The 17,788-nt window shown below is 60.8% G+C and overlaps 1 protein-coding gene across 2 annotated transcripts; it reads left to right on the forward strand.

Moving 5' to 3' along the window:
* The first annotated feature begins 222 nt into the window (after window positions 1-222).
* On the forward strand, window positions 223-16,046 carry Fbxo22 (F-box protein 22). 2 transcript variants are annotated; one of them, XM_042697717.1, is made up of 7 exons: window positions 223-404; window positions 493-631; window positions 7,463-7,550; window positions 8,477-8,572; window positions 9,763-9,927; window positions 13,728-13,893; window positions 15,203-16,046. In XM_042697717.1, the coding sequence occupies exons 1-7, from the start codon at window positions 262-264 to the stop codon at window positions 15,618-15,620; spliced, it is 1,215 nt and encodes a 404-aa protein (XP_042553651.1). In that variant the 5' UTR covers window positions 223-261; the 3' UTR covers window positions 15,621-16,046. The 2 variants fall into 2 exon arrangements, with proteins under 2 accessions (XP_042553651.1, XP_042553652.1); XM_042697718.1 differs by lacking the exons at window positions 223-404; window positions 493-631 and adding an exon at window positions 4,998-5,108.
* Window positions 16,047-17,788: the final 1,742 nt, after the last annotated feature.

Consider the following 17,788-nt stretch of genomic DNA (forward strand, 5'->3'; position numbering starts at 1 on the left):
CGGTGGGGAAGCAGCTCTGGGTCAGCCACGGCTTCCCAGGCCTCCGGAGAAACTCAGCGGCCCCGCCCTCCCCGGAGGCCCCGCCCTCCCCGGAGGCCCCGCCCTCCCCGGAGGCCCCGCCCTCCCCGGAGGCCCCGCCCTCCCCGGAGGGCGGCCCAGCGGAAGTAGCGCGCGCCTGCGCAGTGCGCCCCGCCCGGCGACGGCGTCGTCGGACTCCTCCGGGCCGCCGTAGCGGTCACTCGGGCTCCGGCGGGAGGAGCAATGGAGCCGGTGGGCGCCGGCGGCGGGGACGACTGCGGCCCCTCCGCGAACCCGCGGAGCACCTTCGTGCTGAGCAACCTCGCGGAGGTGGTGGAGCGCGTGTTCAGTTTCCTGCCCGCCAAGGCGCTGCTGCGGGTGGCCAGGTGCGGAGCGGGGCGGGCGGCACCGGGTGCGGGGCGGGCGGCGCGGGCGGCGCCGGTCCTCCGCGACCCCGTGCGTTTGCGTCCCCAGCGTGTGCCGCCTGTGGAGGGAGTGCGTGCGCCGAGCGCTGCGGGCCCAGCGCCGCCTCACCTGGATCTCCGCCAGCCGGCCCGGCGCCCCGGCCCTGGGCGGCCACTGCCTGCTGCACGCCGCGGCCGACGAGCTGGAGGTGAGGCGGGAGGGCGGGGTCCGCGGGCCGGGGCCGGGGAGGTGAGGCGGGAGGGCGGGAGGGCGGGCCGGGGCCGGGGAGCTGGAGGGGAGGGCCGGGGAGCTGGAGGGGAGGGGTGGGGCCGGGGAGCTGGAGGGGAGGGGAGGGCCGGGGAGCTGGAGGGGAGGGGAGGGCCGGGGAGCTGGAGGGGAGGGGAGGGCCGGGGAGCTGGAGGGGAGGGGAGGGCCGGGGCGCTGGAGGGGAGGGGTGGGGCCGGGAGCTGGAGGGGAGGGGAGGGCCGGGGAGCTGGAGGGGAGGGGAGGGGCCGGGAGCTGGAGGGGAGGGGAGGGCCGGGGAGCTGGAGGGGAGGGGCCGGGAGCTGGAGGGGAGGGGAGGGCCGGGGAGCTGGAGGGGAGGGGAGGGCCGGGGAGCTGGAGGGGAGGGGAGGGCCGGGGAGCTGGAGGGGAGGGGAGGGCCGGGGAGCTGGAGGGGAGGGGAGGGCCGGGGAGCTGGAGGGGAGGGGAGGGCCGGGGAGCTGGAGGGGAGGGGCCGGGAGCTGGAGGGGAGGGGAGGGCCGGGTAGCTGGAGGGGAGGGGAGGGCCGGGGAGCTGGAGGGGAGGGGAGGGCCGGGGAGCTGGAGGGGAGGGGAGGGCCGGGGAGCTGGAGGGGAGGGGAGGGCCGGGGAGCTGGAGGGGAGGGGCCGGGAGCTGGAGGGGAGGGGAGGGCCGGGGAGCTGGAGGGGAGGGGCCGGGCCGGGGAGCTGGAGGGGAGGGGCGGGGCCGGGGAGCTGGAGGGGAGGGGCCGGGGAGCTGGAGGGGAGGGGCGGGGAGCTGGAGGGGAGGGGAGGGGCCGGGGAGCTGGAGGGGAGGGCCGGGGAGCTGGAGGGGAGGGGAGGGCCGGGGAGCTGGAGGGGAGGGCCGGGGAGCTGGAGGGGAGGGGAGGGGCCGGGGAGCTGGAGGGGAGGGGCCGGGGAGCTGGAGGGGAGGGGAGGGCCGGGGAGCTGGAGGGGAGGGGCGGGGAGCTGGAGGGGAGGGGCCGGGGAGCTGGAGGGGAGGGGAGGGCCGGGGAGCTGGAGGGGAGGGCCGGGGAGCTGGAGGGGAGGGGCGGGGAGCTGGAGGGGAGGGGAGGGGCCGGGGAGCTGGAGGGGAGGGCCGGGGAGCTGGAGGGGAGGGGAGGGCCGGGGAGCTGGAGGGGAGGGCCGGGGAGCTGGAGGGGAGGGGAGGGGCCGGGGAGCTGGAGGGGAGGGGCCGGGGAGCTGGAGGGGAGGGGAGGGCCGGGGAGCTGGAGGGGAGGGGCGGGGAGCTGGAGGGGAGGGGCCGGGGAGCTGGAGGGGAGGGGAGGGCCGGGGAGCTGGAGGGGAGGGCCGGGGAGCTGGAGGGGAGGGCCGGGGAGCTGGAGGGGAGGGCCGGGGAGCTGGAGGGGAGGGGCCGGGGAGCTGGAGGGGAGGGGAGGGCCGGGGAGCTGGAGGGGAGGGCCGGGGAGCTGGAGGGGAGGGGAGGGCCGGGGAGCTGGTGGGGAGGGGAGGGGCCGGGGAGCTGGAGGGGAGGGGCCGGGGAGCTGGAGGGGAGGGCCGGGGAGCTGGAGGGGAGGGGAGGGCCGGGGAGCTGGAGGGGAGGGGAGGGGCCGGGGAGCTGGAGGGGAGGGGAGGGGCCGGGGAGCTGGAGGGGAGGGGAGGGCCGGGGAGCTGGTGGGGAGGGGAGGGGCCGGGGAGCTGGAGGGGAGGGGAGGGCCGGGGAGCTGGAGGGGAGGGGTGGGGCCGGGAGCTGGAGGGGAGGGGCGGGGCCGGGGAGCTGGAGGGGAGGGGAGGGCCGGGGAGCTGGAGGGGAGGGGAGGGCCGGGGAGCTGGAGGGGAGGGGAGGGCCGGGGAGCTGGAGGGGAGGGGAGGGCCGGGGAGCTGGAGGGGAGGGGAGGGCCGGGGAGCTGGAGGGGAGGGGAGGGCCGGGGAGCTGGAGGGGAGGGGTGGGGCCGGGGCGCTGGAGGGGAGGGGTGGGGCCGGGAGCTGGAGGGGAGGGGCGGGGCCGGGGAGCTGGAGGGGAGGGGAGGGGCCGGGGAGCTGGAGGGGAGGGGAGGGCCGGGGAGCTGGAGGGGAGGGGAGGGCCGGGGAGCTGGAGGGGAGGGGAGGGCCGGGGAGCTGGAGGGGAGGGGAGGGCCGGGGAGCTGGAGGGGAGGGGAGGGCCGGGGAGCTGGAGGGGAGGGGCCGGGCCGGGGCGCTGGAGGGGAGGGGAGGGGCCGGGGAGCTGGAGGGGAGGGGCGGGGCCGGGGAGCTGGAGGGGAGGGGTGGGGCCGGGAGCTGGAGGGGAGGGGAGGGGCGGGGCCGGGGAGCTGGAGGGGAGGGGCCGGGCCGGGGCGCTGGAGGGGAGGGGTGGGGCCGGGAGCTGGAGGGGAGGGGAGGGGCGGGGAGCTGGAGGGGAGGGGTGGGGCCGGGAGCTGGAGGGGAGGGGAGGGGCCGGGGAGCTGGAGGGGAGGGGAGGGGCCGGGGAGCTGGAGGGGAGGGCCGGGGCCGGGGAGCTGGAGGGGAGGGGAGGGGCCGGGGAGCTGGAGGGGAGGGGCGGGGCCGGGGAGCTGGAGGGGAGGGGAGGGCCGGGGAGCTGGAGGGGAGGGGAGGGGCCGGGGAGCTGGAGGGGAGGGGCGGGGCCGGGGAGCTGGAGGGGAGGGGAGGGCCGGGGAGCTGGAGGGGAGGGCCGGGGAGCTGGAGGGGAGGGGAGGGGAGGGGCGGGGCCGGGGAGCTGGAGGGGAGGGCCGGGGAGCTGGAGGGGAGGGGAGGGGCGGGGCCGGGGAGCTGGAGGGGAGGGGCCGGGCCGGGGCGCTGGAGGGGAGGGGTGGGGCCGGGAGCTGGAGGGGAGGGGCCGGGCCGGGGCGCTGGAGGGGAGGGGCGGGGCCGGGAGCTGGAGGGCAGTGGGGTGGGGCCGGGGAGCTGGAGGGGAGGGGCCGGGCCGGGGAGCTGGAGGGGAGGGGAGGGGCCGGGGAGCTGGAGGGGAGGGGCGGGGCCGGGGAGCTGGAGGGGAGGGGAGGGCCGGGGAGCTGGAGGGGAGGGCCGGGGAGCTGGAGGGGAGGGGAGGGGAGGGGCGGGGCCGGGGAGCTGGAGGGGAGGGCCGGGGAGCTGGAGGGGAGGGGAGGGGCGGGGCCGGGGAGCTGGAGGGGAGGGGCCGGGCCGGGGCGCTGGAGGGGAGGGGTGGGGCCGGGAGCTGGAGGGGAGGGGCCGGGCCGGGGCGCTGGAGGGGAGGGGCGGGGCCGGGAGCTGGAGGGCAGTGGGGTGGGGCCGGGGAGCTGGAGGGGAGGGGCCGGGCCGGGGAGCTGGAGGGGAGGGGAGGGGCCGGGGAGCTGGAGGGGAGGGGCGGGGCCGGGGAGCTGGAGGGGAGGGGCCGGGCCGGGGCGCTGGAGGGGAGGGGTGGGGCCGGGAGCTGGAGGGGAGGGGAGGGGCCGGGGAGCTGGAGGGGAGGGGAGGGGCCGGGGAGCTGGAGGGGAGGGGCGGGGGCCGGGGAGCTGGAGGGGAGGGGCGGGGCCGGGGAGCTGGAGGGGAGGGGCGGGGCGGGGCCGGGAGCTGGAGGGCAGTGGGGTGGGGCCGGGGAGCTGGAGGGGAGGGGCCGGGCCGGGGAGCTGGAGGGGAGGGGAGGGGCCGGGGAGCTGGAGGGGAGGGGCGGGGCCGGGGAGCTGGAGGGGAGGGGCCGGGCCGGGGCGCTGGAGGGGAGGGGTGGGGCCGGGAGCTGGAGGGGAGGGGAGGGGCCGGGGAGCTGGAGGGGAGGGGAGGGGCCGGGGAGCTGGAGGGGAGGGGCGGGGCCGGGGAGCTGGAGGGGAGGGGCGGGGCCGGGGAGCTGGAGGGGAGGGGCGGGGCGGGGCCGGGAGCTGGAGGGCAGTGGGGTGGGGCCGGGGAGCTGGAGGGGAGGGGCCGGGCCGGGGAGCTGGAGGGGAGGGGAGGGGCCGGGGAGCTGGAGGGGAGGGGCGGGGCCGGGGAGCTGGAGGGGAGGGGCGGGGCGGGGCCGGGAGCTGGAGGGCAGTGGGGTGGGGCCGGGGAGCTGGAGGGGAGGGGCCGGGCCGGGGAGCTGGAGGGGAGGGGAGGGCCGGGGAGCTGGAGGGGAGGGGCGGGGCCGGGGAGCTGGAGGGGAGGGGCCGGGGAGCTGGAGGGGCGGGGCCGGGGCCGGGGAGCTGGAGGGGCGGGGCCGGGGCCGGGGAGCTGGAGGGGAGGGGCGGGGCCGGGGAGCTGGAGGGGGAGGGGCGGGGCCGGGGAGCTGGAGGGGAGGGCGGGGGCCGGGAGCTGGAGGGCAGTGGGGTGGGGGGCGAGGTGGGCCGGCTCCTGGTGGGGTCGGTGGGGTCCATTGCGGCCTCTCCCATCCCCTGTAGGATTTGTACTGAGCTTTGGTCATTCCAGGCAGCACATGGCCTCCCCCAGCCTAGGTCTGCCCGGATGCCTGGGCCCTCCCCTGCCTCCGGGGCCTCTCAGCACAGTCCGCCTCCGACCCGGCACGCCATCCTGCCCCGTCCTCAGACTCCGCTGAGATGGGTCAGTTTCGTTGCAGCCAAGGATTCTCTTCAGAATGGCTTCAAAGAAAAGCCAGAGGCAGGGCAGTGGCTCACACCTGTCATCCTGGCTGCTCTGACAAGCGCGGTTTTAGACTGGCCTTTGAAGGAAAAGCCCGTGCGGCTCTAACCTCCATAACCACCAAAAGGTTGGAAGTGGAGCTGTGGCTCAAGTGGTAGAGCACCACCCTTGAGTGGAAAAAAACTAAAGGGCAGCACCCAGGCTCTGAGTTCAAGTCCTAATACTAGCACCCCCCCAAAAAACAAAAAAAAAGTTTCTCTGGCCTGGAAGTTGCTCAAGCTTTTCTTTCTGAACTTCTTCCCCCTTTTCCCTTCCCTTCCTCTTCTGCCTCCCCCCCCTTCCAGGTGTTGCTTGGAGGTCATTTGCAATAAGGGAAATTGAAAACAACCCAGTACTTAATAAAGACATTAGATGTAATCTGCTGGGTGTATGTTAGGGTGAAGAAATGTACAGCACAGATTACATGTTCAGTGTTAGTTGGAGTAATAAAGATGAGGTGCAATAAGTCAAAATGTTAGTTAGCCTTTCTTTTGGAGATAGAAATGTGCTTTTATAAACTTCGTGGCTTTCAGCTTAAAGTTGCAGTAGCTGTTGTAGCTCAGCTGTCTGGGAAGCCCCGCTTTGGTATGGATGACCATCATCACTGCTCTGATCCCAGACAGCTGCTTTAATTAATTCCCATCAAATCAAAAGCCCCAATAACTTTCCCCTATCCTTATAGAGTTGTGGGGATTTCGTAATGAAAGGTGTGGACGCAACACGTTGCCCACAGTCCCGGGACTGTGGATCTCAGTGGATGTTGAACAGTATTGCAGTTCATACAGTAGTAGCCTTAAAAAGCATATATGTAGCTGCAAACTATTGATGATGCTATCTAAATCATATAGTCTGTTTTCTGTGTTTCTAAGATCAGTTTGTGAATACTTTTATAGCCAAAAAAGTTAACTTTTTTTTTTTTTCTGTCAGTCGTGGGGCTTAAACTCTGGGGCCTGGGCTCAAGGAGAGCACTCTACCATTTGGGCCACAGCACCACTTCTGGTTTTCTGGTGGTTAATTAGAGATGAGTCTCACAGACTTTCCTGCCCAGGCTGGCTTTGAACCACAACTCTCAGATCTCAACCCTCTGAGTACTTAGGATGACAGGTGTGAGCCCCTGGCGTCCAGCTATGTGAAAGTTTTTTTTTTTTTTTAAAGAACCAGGAAGCCCACATTTTCTGTTAAAGGTTTCTCAGATTCTCAGTTTTGGCAACCAGTTTATGTATTCTTCTGTGTGTGTGTGTGTGTGTATGGGGGGCTAGTCCTGAGGCTTGAACTCAAGGCCTAGGCACTGCCCCTGGCGCCCAGCCACCAGTGTATACTTTTAAAAATATGGGCCCAGGAAGAGCCCCAGACCCATCACGGACCATCATGCTGTCTCTAGAATCCAGCCTGGAACATCTGAACTTCCCCGCATTACAGCAGTCACGTACTATGTTTTTAATCTCACCAACAATGAAGCTTTGCGGCATAGGACGAACTTCATTCCATTCTGATAGGGAAAGCGTTTGAAGGAAAGTCTTCATCCTTTTCTTGTAATTCTGTCCTTTTGCCACTTGTCTGCAAAGTGTGCCTGACTGAGTAGCAAAGTGGTCATTCTAACTTGCCCTGCCGGGAGAAGAGGCAGGGCCCGGATAAGAACCTGGGCCATGAGGTCCTGGGCCCTGGGCGCTGAGGGGCGGCTGTGCAGATTTCCAGGACCGAACGTAGGACCTTAGGCTTGCTTGCTCCACTTGTTTGGCTGGGGCTGTACCACTTCATCCAAGCCTTCAGCCCTGCTTTTTGGCTGCTTTCTTTGGAGATGAAGTTTCACAGACTTTCCTATTGGGGCTGGCCTTGAGCTTCCGTCCTCCACATCTCAGCCTCCTGAGTCGCTAGGATGATAGGTGCAAGCCACCAGGACTTGGCCAGGAAATGGGAAGAGAGTGGTGGAAACACGTGCAGAAGTGGGTGTGTCTGGGAGGGGGGGTCCTGGGGACCCCAGGAAGCTGGCAAGGCTGGAAGGCTTGAGAGGCCATCAGAACACATCTAGAGCCTGTTTACCGCCATGTCTGTTCCAGTGAAACAAATGTTGTAAGATCTTTAATTTCCATTATGAAAATGAACGTGAGGTAAATTTGAGGAAGTAATAGGTGCTCAGTAAATCACCTGGAAATACCAGAGCCTGGTGGGCTGGGAATGGGATGTGGGCAGACTCAGTGACTACACGGATCCACAGGGAGGTCGGGCACCATGGGTGTTTGCAGCTCCCAGATCCAATCCCCTGGCTTTCCTTTCAGCATGTCCATATCTTACCGCACACGGTTCTCTACATGGCGGACTCGGAGACTTTCATTGGTCTGGAGGAGTGTCATGGCCACAAGAGAGGTGCGTATCAAAAGAGCAAGGTGCGGTTGGGTGTCAGTCTGTCATCCCAGCGAGTCAGGAGGCTGCCATCTGAGGATCACGGCGCAAAGCCAGCCCAGGCAACAAAGTCTGTGATCTCTAATGAACTACCAAAAAAACCCACCAAAAGTGGAGCTGTGACTCAAGTGGTAGAGCACCAGCCTTGAACAAAAGAAGTCCAGCACTCAGGCCCTGAGTTCAAGCCCCAGTACAGAAAGAAAAGAGAAAGGTGAGAAGTTCCAGGGGTTTCATTGCGTTCCCCGATTCTAGCCCACAGCCGCACGTTCGCACATCCCCGTCCCCCGGGATTTCGGCAGGTTTCGTTGTTCTGTTTTCATATGTGCCAACCATGTGGGTCCCCACTCCCTCCCCAGCCCCGCCGTCCCCCATTATGCCGCTGTCCTTTTTTATAATGTGTATTAGTCACTCCATGGGGCTTCGCTGTGGTACTCGGGCGTGCACATGTTATGTTCCCCTCAGAATGAGTCTGACAGTGGGCCCTAAACTTGGTTTCTGGCACTTTTGCTCACTGGCTGGCACCTTACCATCCAAGCCACACTGGGGTTGGGACCCCAGAATAACCCTTTTGTACCTCCTTTTTTTGGGCTGCAGTCCAGTCACACCCCAGGCCTCTTTCTGACAGTGATGTTGAAAATATGGTCAGTCGTGGGGCCTGAACTCTGGGCCTGGGCGCTGTCCCTCAGCTCTTCAGCTCAAGGCTAGTGCTCTACCACTTGAGCCACAGCGCCACTTCCAGTTTTTTTTCTTTTTGCTTATGTGGTGCTGAGGAATCGAACCTAAGACTTTCTTGTAGTGTTCTGCTAATGCATAATGCTATTTTTGTCTTCTTTACATTGTCATACTTGGCCCTCCACGGATGATATTTAATAATTGTGCTTCTCTATCAGCAAGGAAAAGGACGAGTATGGAGACCGCCTTCGCACTTGAGAAGCTGTTTCCAAAGCAGTGCCAAGTCCTGGGCATCGTGACCCCAGGAATCGTAGGTGAGAAGAGCAGCGGTGCGCCTGCTCCTTGCTCAGTGGCCAGTCCTTGCTCAGTGGCCAGTCCTTGCTCAGTGGCCAGTCCTGGCAACGGTCAGTTCATTTTAGCCAAGAGGCACATTTGTATTTGTAGTTGTCCAAAATGCAATGGTCCCATTTGCCATGGCGTTGTATTTGGCCGTATGCATCATCCTGGGCTGTATGCATCATCGTGGGCTGTATGCATCATCGTGGTCAGTGTCTCAGATCTCAGGGCAAATGTGAGATCTGTGTCTCAGCCGTGTGCAAGAGGGACGAGTCTTCACTCTGCCTGTCCACATGAGAAGGTGTTAACAGTAAGAGGCCAGGGTTGGTGTCCTTGTGCTCTACTCCTGCTCTGTTCAGGTCTGTGACACACCGAGTTAGTTCTGCCTGTTGTTGAATGCCATCCCCTTTAGTTTTTCACTCAGTGGAAATATTTTAAAGATGTTTTTAGTATTTAGCTTGTTTGTTGTTGTTGTCGGTCATGGGGCTTGAACTCAGAACCTGGGCGCTGTCCCTGAGCTCTTTCACTCAAGACTAGCACTCTACCACTTGAGCCACCGCGCCATTTCCAGTTTTCTGGTGGTTCATTGGAGACAAGAGTCTCATGGACTTTCCTGCCCCGGCTGGCTTTGAACCATGATCATCAGATCTCAGCCTCCTGAGTAGTTAGGATGACAGGATTGAGCCACCAGCATCTAGCTACGTATCGTTTTAATGTTACTTATGTTATGGGAACTTCAGTAATTCAAGAAATTGTCTAGTAGAGTGCTATTTAAATAGACCATTCTTTATTTTGCCAGTCTTTTGACGGCCATTGCATCATTTCCATTGTATTATGAATGAAGTTGGTTGTAGAGTGCCAGCTAATGAGTGAAAGCAGGCATCACATAAGATCCTGAGTTTGAGTCCTAGTCTTAGGCTGGAGATATGACTCAGGGCTGGAGTTTAAACCCCAGTACCACCAAAAAAACAGTGAGAGAGAGAGCGTGTTCCTACCATCTCCTAGGCAGTCATAAAGAAGTTGAGTTGCTGGGTTTCGATTAGAAAATCTTGTGGTCTATAGAGAAGCAGAAAGAATAATAGCAGAGCATTCATCATGTAGATTTCCAGATTCTAAACCCAAAGTGGTCCCTTTTGAGCCTGTGGGCAAAGCATCGCATCTTTTCTAGTGACTCCAATGGGATCCGGCAGCAGTCGGCCGCGGGAGATCGAGATCGGAGAATCTGGCTTTGCTCTGTTATTTCCTCAAGTTGAAGGAATAAAAATACAGCCCTTTCATTTTATTAAGGATCCAAAGAACTCACCTCTTGAAAGACATCAACTCACTGAAGTAGGTAAGTTCCTCTTCTCTATTACTAATGGCCGTGCAGTTGCCTCCCTTTCGGCCAGCCGGCGGCATTCCTCAGGCTCCTCTGTGTGCGCCTGTGCGGCCGACGCCGTCGCTGCTCCGAGCGAGCGAGCGAGTGATCGGAGCCAGCGAATCAGTTGCTGCTTCAATTCTTTTATTTGCCTTAAAGCCCTAGAGGAGCAGAAGAACCTTCCATAAATACTGTGTAAATATTCCCATAAATACCAGTAGTTCCATAAATGCTATTTGTACTTAATTCTGATTTTGAAACAATTTCTGCTCTTCAAATTGTCTGGGTTCATTTCTGTTTTATGAAACTGAGAAGTTTGCCTCTTTTTTTTTTTTTAACATCAGTAATAAGCATTTATGAAAATGCTTGAGAAGCAGCAGGTGTGCTGCTTAGATGGGAGCGGGCCTGGTGAAGCAGGTATGGGGAGAGGGGCGAGCTGGGCAGAGTCTAGAGATGGGGGGGTCAGGGCTCAGGAGGCAGGAAGTGTGGGAGGCAGGAAGTGTGGGAGGCAGGAAGTAGTGAGGCAGGAAGTGTGGGAGATGGGAAGTGTGGGTGCCGGAGGTGGGTGTGAAGAGTGTTGGCGTCACATGCAGGTTTGGGTAGGAAGCCACTGGCTGACCACCCAGGTCTAGCAGTGGCGAGGCTGGTTACCTTCATCTGCTGGGATGGACTTGTGGAACTCCACTGAATGCTAAGAGCATTGGCTTAAGAGCTATTCATTCACTGGCAGTGAACCCCCTCACCCGTGTATGGGGTCAGCTCCCTAAAGAGATGAGAAGCCGCTGTTATTTGAAGTGCACCGCAGTGCAGCAGGAGTGGGAATGTACATCTGGACTAGAGGAAAGGCTCAAGTGGTAGAACACGAGCCATGAGCTACAAAGCCCCTGAGTGCAAGCCCTGGTGTGGGCCATCATACACGCTAACTGTATGCATTAGTCAGCAAAGGGAAATTTGGCTTGCTGACCAGATAAAGGAGGAATATACATGTTGCCTAGGTTTTGCTAGTATTTGTGTACTGGGGCTTGAACTCAGGGCCATGGCATTCTTCCTTAGCTTTTTCACTCAAAGCTGGCACTCTACTACTTGAGCCACACCTTCACTTCCAGCTTGAAGATAGTCTCTTGGATTTGTCTGCCCGGGCTGGCCTTGGACCAGGATCCTCAGCCTGAGTGGCTAAGATGACAGGTGTGAGCCTGGAGGGCCCAGCTGCATTGTCTCGTCTGTGCGGCCAATCCTGACAGTGCAGAAAAGCACGCACGCTTCTGGTTGGCTTCTGGTTGGCAGAAGGGGCGGAGCGGTGCTGAGGCCCTGAGCTCGGGCTGGCCTGATGAGAGGAGGAGGCAGACAGGCGGAGCTGCCCTGTCCCATGCCACTCCCCTACACTGGCCCCGCAGAGGGTAAGGAGTGGGGGTTGGTTGAGGAAGTGGCAGATGATTCGATTCAAGGCGAGGAGCCTGCAGACCTAGAGCGAGAGTGGAGAAGACAGTGTTGCTTTGGATCTTGATTCAAGGCCATGTGGCCTAACCTGTTTGTCTGTCTGGGTGGTGTCTCGTGGGCAGAGCACCCTTGGGAATCCTCCTTGTCCCCCATGTGTCCTCCCCATTCCCCCCTGAGACCTCCCCACTCCCCATGATTCCTCCCTAGTCACCCGTGTGTCCTCCCCGGTCCCCCATGATTCCTTCCCATCCCCTGTGAGTCCTCCCCAGTCCCCCATGGGTCCTCCCCCCACACCCCACATGGTGTGTGTGTGTGTGTCCGTCTGTCCGTCCGTCCGTCCGTCCTCCTCCCCGTGTCCCGTATGTCCTCCCTGTTCCCCGTGAGTCCTCCCATTCTCCGTGACGTCCCGTTAGGTAGCACAGGCCGAGGCTAGAATTCTAGTGTGGGCAGTTCCCAAGAACGCCTAGCGTGCAGCGGAAGAAAGCATCTAGTTTGTCTTGTTCCTGCCTGTGCCGGGGATTGAATCCAGGGTCTCACATTAGGAAAGCCCTTTACCACCGAGTCCCACCCAGCCCCAGATCGTTCCCTCTAGGAGACCATGTGGCTTTTACAAGGACAGGTGAAAGGGGGCAGGGCGTGCCCGTGTCTGGAACTTCAGCGTCCTTCCCTGTTCTGCGTGCCCAGCGGCGCCCAGCGGCGCGGCCTCCATAACCAGCAGCGCGTGGCATCCACGCCCAGCATGAGGCCCACCCGCTGGGTCTCACTTGCAGCCTGGCCTGGGTCGATTTGATAATCTCTGTTCTCTCACTTGCCTCTTTTGCACCCTCATTCATTTATTGTTTTAAGAAAATAGCTTGCTACTTAGTCCAGACTGTCCTCAAGCTCCCAAGGGTCCGTCCTGCCTCTGTCTCCCAGGCTGGGATTACAGGCGTGGCCCAGATGGGGCTATTGGAGTGTCTACAGGCATGGTGGGTGGGGCTCGGCTATAGGCTCTGGTCTGCTTCCTTTTCCCTTCCTCCCTCTCCCTCCCTTCTCCTCCTCCCTCCCTCCTCCTTCTTCTCCCGCTTCCCTTCCCTCCCCCCTCCTCCTCCTCCTCTCTAGTCCTCCCCCCTCCTCCTCCCTGGTTCGGCGTGAGCACTGGCAGGCCCGCAGAGAAGGCCTGAGTCCTGTAGGGCCTGGCGTGTGCTGCTGGCCCGTCCTCGCGCTCGCTCCCCTCTAGAAGCGAGGGGACCTCACCCGGTGCCACGCCCGTGCCACTGCACACGCACACGCTCCAAATCGTCCTTTTTGGAGACCACTCCCCAGAAGGCGCATTTTGTAAGCAGGGGCGGGTGCTGGGGTGTGTGGGGTGTGGAATGGAGGAGGCAAGCAGATGAAGTACTGGGGTGAGGTTTCAGCAGTGATGGTTTATTACGGACACCCAGCCGGGCTGGAGGTTAGGGCGCCGGTAGGAGGCGCCGGGAGGCTGGCGGGTCCCAGATGATCCAGGTGTGAGGTGGCAGGTCAGGTGGCGTGGCTGGAGCGTCTGAGAGGGAGCATGGTCTGTCTGGTGCAGAGGGACAAACAGGACGGAGGCTGGAGGCGAGGCGGGCGGGCGGCCCGTGGTGCTCACCCGGCTCCGAGCTGCGCACGCAGCAGCTGCGCTCTGGAGGGGGGCTGCACCTGGGACATGGGTCGGAGTCACCAGGAACACTAGCTCCTCCTCCCTGCGGTTCTGGGTGAAGCGCGGCCGAGGGCTGCCCTGCATGCCTCCGGCTGCATCCTGGCCGCCCGAGGGCTGCTGCGTGGCTCACCCTGCGTGTGCACTGCGTGAGGGGCTGACCGGACTCCTTCCCAAAACCACGCAGGTGTTAAAGTGGGAAAACCATGAATAGCAGCCAAGCTATTGAAAACAACCAAAGCAAAAAAGGGTTGGGGACAACTTGCCTAGCACACACAAAGCCCTGTGTGCAAAACCCTAGTACTGGCCAGGCACCCGTGGCTCACGCCTGTCAGCTACTCAGGAGGCTGGGATCTGAGGACTGCGGTTCAAAGCCAGCCCGGGCAGGAAAGTCTGTGAGACTCTTCACTCCAATAAACCACCAGAAAACCAGAAGTGGCGCTGTGGCTCAGGTGGTAGAGCACTAGCCTTGAGCTGAAGAGCTGAGGGACAGCGCCCAGGCCCAGAGTTCAAGCCCCACGACCAAAAATCCCTAGAACTTCCAGCAACAAAATGCTCATACAAAGTGGCGCCCTGAGCCCTTCAAGCCCTGCGTGGCAGTTGAGGGATGCTGGCAACGGGCCATACGTTTCATTTCGCATCCGTGCCTGCTTCAAGGCTGTGCTTCGTGTCTCGGCAGGGCTCCTAGACAACCCTGAGCTCCGGGTGGTCCTGGTCTTCGGCTACAACTGCCACAAGGTGGGCGCCGCCAGCTACCTGCAGCGCGTGGTCGGCGCCTTCAGCGACACCAACATCATCCTGGCGGGGGGCCACGTGGACCGGCTCCTGTCCCTCACGTCCCACAAGTACGTCCACGCAGGGCGCGCCTTGCTTTGGGTTTTTAAAGGGCACTTTAAGGAATTAAGTGCTCATGTCCCAACCAGATCATTCCATTGTTCTTCTTTTTTTTTTTTTCCTTGGTTGGTTGTGGGGCTTGAACTCGAGGCCTAGCACTGTCTCGAGCTTTTGTGCTCAAGGCTAGTATCACAGCATCACTTTTGGTGGTTCAGTGGAGATAAGAGTCTCATGGACTTTCTTGCCCAGGCTGACTTCAAACTGTGATCCTCAGACCTCAGCCTCCTGAATAACTAGGAATTATAGAGCCGAGCCACCAGGCCCAGCTCCATTTTCTATCATCAAGGGATGTACTGGAAAGAATTCTGCTTCCAGCTGAGCTGTGCTGTCTTGCTGTCTTGTTGAACTCAGTCTCCTCCAGGCTGATTGCCTGCATTGCCCGCCGCGCCTTCCTTCCACAGCTCCGGTGCGCTGAGCCTCCATGTCCCGTCTGCAAGACAAGCGATCACAGAGGAGGTGAAAACCACAGCACAGGCAGGGCCGAGCAAGAACTCATCTGCTAACTGGGAAACAGAGTCAGGCAGAAATGGAAGCAAGCGCTGTGTTGGGGTGGGCACGAGGGGAGGAGGGGGCACCTCTGGACAGCCGTCAGAGGACAGGCCCTGCTGATGGGCACGCGAGGGGGCTCCTGTGGTCCAGGCTGCGTCGTCAGTGTGTGATCACAGCGTCCCGGGCGTGGGCTGGAGCCGAGCCCTGTGGTGGAGAGCCACAGGCAATCCTGCTGTCTTGCACCGGGTGAATGTCAGAAGTCTTTGTGAACGTGTGGGTCTGAGCTCTCCCTGTTGTGGCTGGAAGGGGCCATGGCTTGCTTCTGTCATCTGCCATTCTCTCAGGGTGGTAACAAGTTAACTTTTGTGTGTGTGCCAGTCCTGGGGCTCGAATCGACTCAGGGCCTGGGCGCTGTCCCTGAGCTCTTTTGCTCAAGGCTAGTACGCTACCACTTTGAGACTTAGCTCTACTCCCAGTCTTCTGGTGGTTAATTCAAGATGAGTCTCATGGACTTTCCTGCCCAGGCTGGCTTTGAACGGCGATCCTCAGATGTCAGCCTCCTAAGTCGCTGGGATGATAGGCGTGAGCACTGGCGCTGGCTCACAGTTTACCTTTGGTGCTTTCCCTGGCTCTTCTTACCTGGGAGTCTGAGGCTAAGCACAGGCAGCATCCTCCCCACCCCGAGGGTGAAGCGGGGCCATGGCGTCTGGAACGTGCCTGTGGATGCTTGCTCCGTGGCTGGGTTGTCATTTCTGGACTCTTCTCTTCCAGGAGCCCTCTGAGCATCGACGCCTCCGGGGTGGTGGGACTGTCGTTCAGCGGGGCGCGAGTGCAGAGCGCCACGGTCCTCCTGGGCGAGGACGTGAACGATGAGGCCGCGGCAGCGGCCGCCGTGCAGCGGCTGAAGGCGGCGCACATCCCCGAGCACAACACTGTGGGCCTCATGTTCGCCTGCGTGGGCCGCGGCTTCCAGTTCTACGGCGCCCGGGAGAACGTGGAGGCCGATACTTTCCGCAGGTTCTTCCCTGGCGTGCCGCTCTTCGGCTTCTTCGGGAACGGCGAGATCGGCTGCGACCGCATCGTCACCGGCAACTTCACGTTGAGCAAGTGCAGTGGCGTGGCAGACACGGACCTGTTCCACAGCTACACCACCGTCATGGCGCTCGTCCACCTGGGCTCGCCCAAGTGAGGGCACACGTGTGTGCATGCGCCTGCCCCGTCCCAGTCCCGTCCCCGTCCCCACCCCGTCCCCATCCCCGCTCCTGTCCCCAGAGGACGAGACATGGGCGCGTGAATCCGTCTATAGCGTGGATCCATGCTGTGAACTTGGGGTGTTTTTAATATACCAGGGGCAGGACAGCTTTGTCACGCAGGCCGGGCGTGGCCACGCACGTGGTTTCCCTCCAGGGTGACAGGGGCCGCCCTGGCCTGCTGGACGATCTCAGCACAATTGTGAAGTTTCGTTTTTTGTTTTTCCTCTCAACAAAGGAGACAAAAATGTACAGGTGGCTTGAGAAATCGCTCTCCATCTCCACCAGTTTTATGCCACAAGCTGTAACAAATATTACTACTGAATTTTTACTTGCTAGAAATTAAAAGAAATATTTTTTGTTCTTTTGGTACTCTAAAGTTGCTCTCGTCAGCTTCGTCGCCACCACTGATGAGTGTTTTCTAAGCCAACTCTCCTCCTGCCCTGTCCGTGCCTGGGAATCACAAGACCAGAAAAACAGACCACCGTATTTTGTGGTCTTAATGCCAATAATAAAAAAGAAGAAAAAATTCCCCTGGAAATGCAGATCGTAAATCTTACTGCTTTGGGCAAGTGAACTCATGCTTTCCTAAGCGAAAACTCAGCACCGCAGGGGTTAGCGAGTGAATTCCACAATCCTCCTAATAAAATGATCTTTCAGCTTGAATTTCTCATTACACAAATCATTGAAATGAGCACCACAGCAGCTCTGTGCCTCAGCACCCGCCGTGGCTCTTCACAGAGCCTCAGGCCCCGTGGGGTGCGGTGAGATTTCTGCTTTGCACAAAACCTCCCTCACCTATGTGCAACGCTGCCAGCTTCTCCTGCCCTTGTGGGCTGTGAGCCTCTCCCTGCTCCCCAGGAAGCATCACTGCTCCATGGGAGGAAAGGAACCCTGGGGGTTCAGGGCGGACCTGGCCCAGCTGTCTTCAGATCTTTATGGGACAGGCTGAAATAAGCCCCCTCTCTGAGCCTTTGCTGAGGCATGTGTCCACGCGGTGTCCATGCAGTGGCGATGTGTGTGACAGGCCCCTTCTGACAGGACAGTGCAGCGCAGATGGTGAACATGCCTGTTTTTGTCCCTTTGCTCTCGATTTTTTTTTTTAAACTGATTGTTCTCGCTGTTTCTATAAACGATAAATGAAGATTCACTTTCTTAGCTGTAGTAATTTCTAAGGGAAGTCCGGAGAAAAGTTGGTGAGTGTTTTCAGCTGTATGTGGCTGTTTCTGTTCCATTATTTCTGTCATCTGCCCTTTGTTCACATGGTCAACTAAACACAACCCAGACTGGTCCTTTAGGGCTGGCACATGGAATAGAAGGCAAAGGCGAGATTTTAATCCTCAGAATTAAACGCAGTTGGCTGAACAGTAGAGGAAAAGGGATTCTTTTTAATGGAAAATATTGACAAAATGAGCCTAAGATTAGCTGTACCTTTTTTTTTTTTAACTGTTTGGTTGGTTGTGGGTCTTGAACTCAGAGCCTGGGTGGTGTCCTTCCGCTCTTCAGCTCAGGGTGAGTGCTCTACCACTTGAGCCACAGTGCCATTTCTGGTTTTCTGGTGGTTAACTGGAGATAAGAGTCCCAACGACTCTCTTGCCTGGCTTCGCTTCAAATCGAGATCCTCCAATCTCAGACTCCTCAGTAGGGATGAATACTCATATAACACGTTCTCAGAGGATAACCTCCTCTAATCCTCGGGATTCCTTTAACAACTTCTTGTTACATACAGTGTGGTCAGTCATGTGTTCAACCTTCGTGTAAGCAGAAAACATGGATGCTGACACACCACAGGCAGCAGTGGAGCTGATGAGAACGAGTCGTCTCTGCCTCTCAGAGGCCTTGAGGTGGACTGCAAGAAATTTCACCAACAGTAAAGCTGTATAATTTGCTACAATTTTAAAAGGCTTGGCTTAAAAGAACACGTAAAAGGGATATAAGTAGGCCTGGTGCTAGTAGCTCACGCCTATAATCCTAGCTACACAGGAAGCTGAGATCTGAGGTTTGCAGTTTGAAGCCAACCCTGGGAAGACAAATCTGAGACTTATCTCCAATTAACCAGCAAAGAGCTAGAGTGGAGGTGTGCAAGTGGTAGAGCAGGAATCTTGAG

Source organism: Dipodomys spectabilis, unplaced genomic scaffold, assembly GCF_019054845.1.
Source record: "Dipodomys spectabilis isolate Male_0828 unplaced genomic scaffold, ASM1905484v1 ptg000228l, whole genome shotgun sequence".
In the NCBI taxonomy this organism is placed as follows: Eukaryota; Metazoa; Chordata; class Mammalia; order Rodentia; family Heteromyidae; genus Dipodomys; species Dipodomys spectabilis.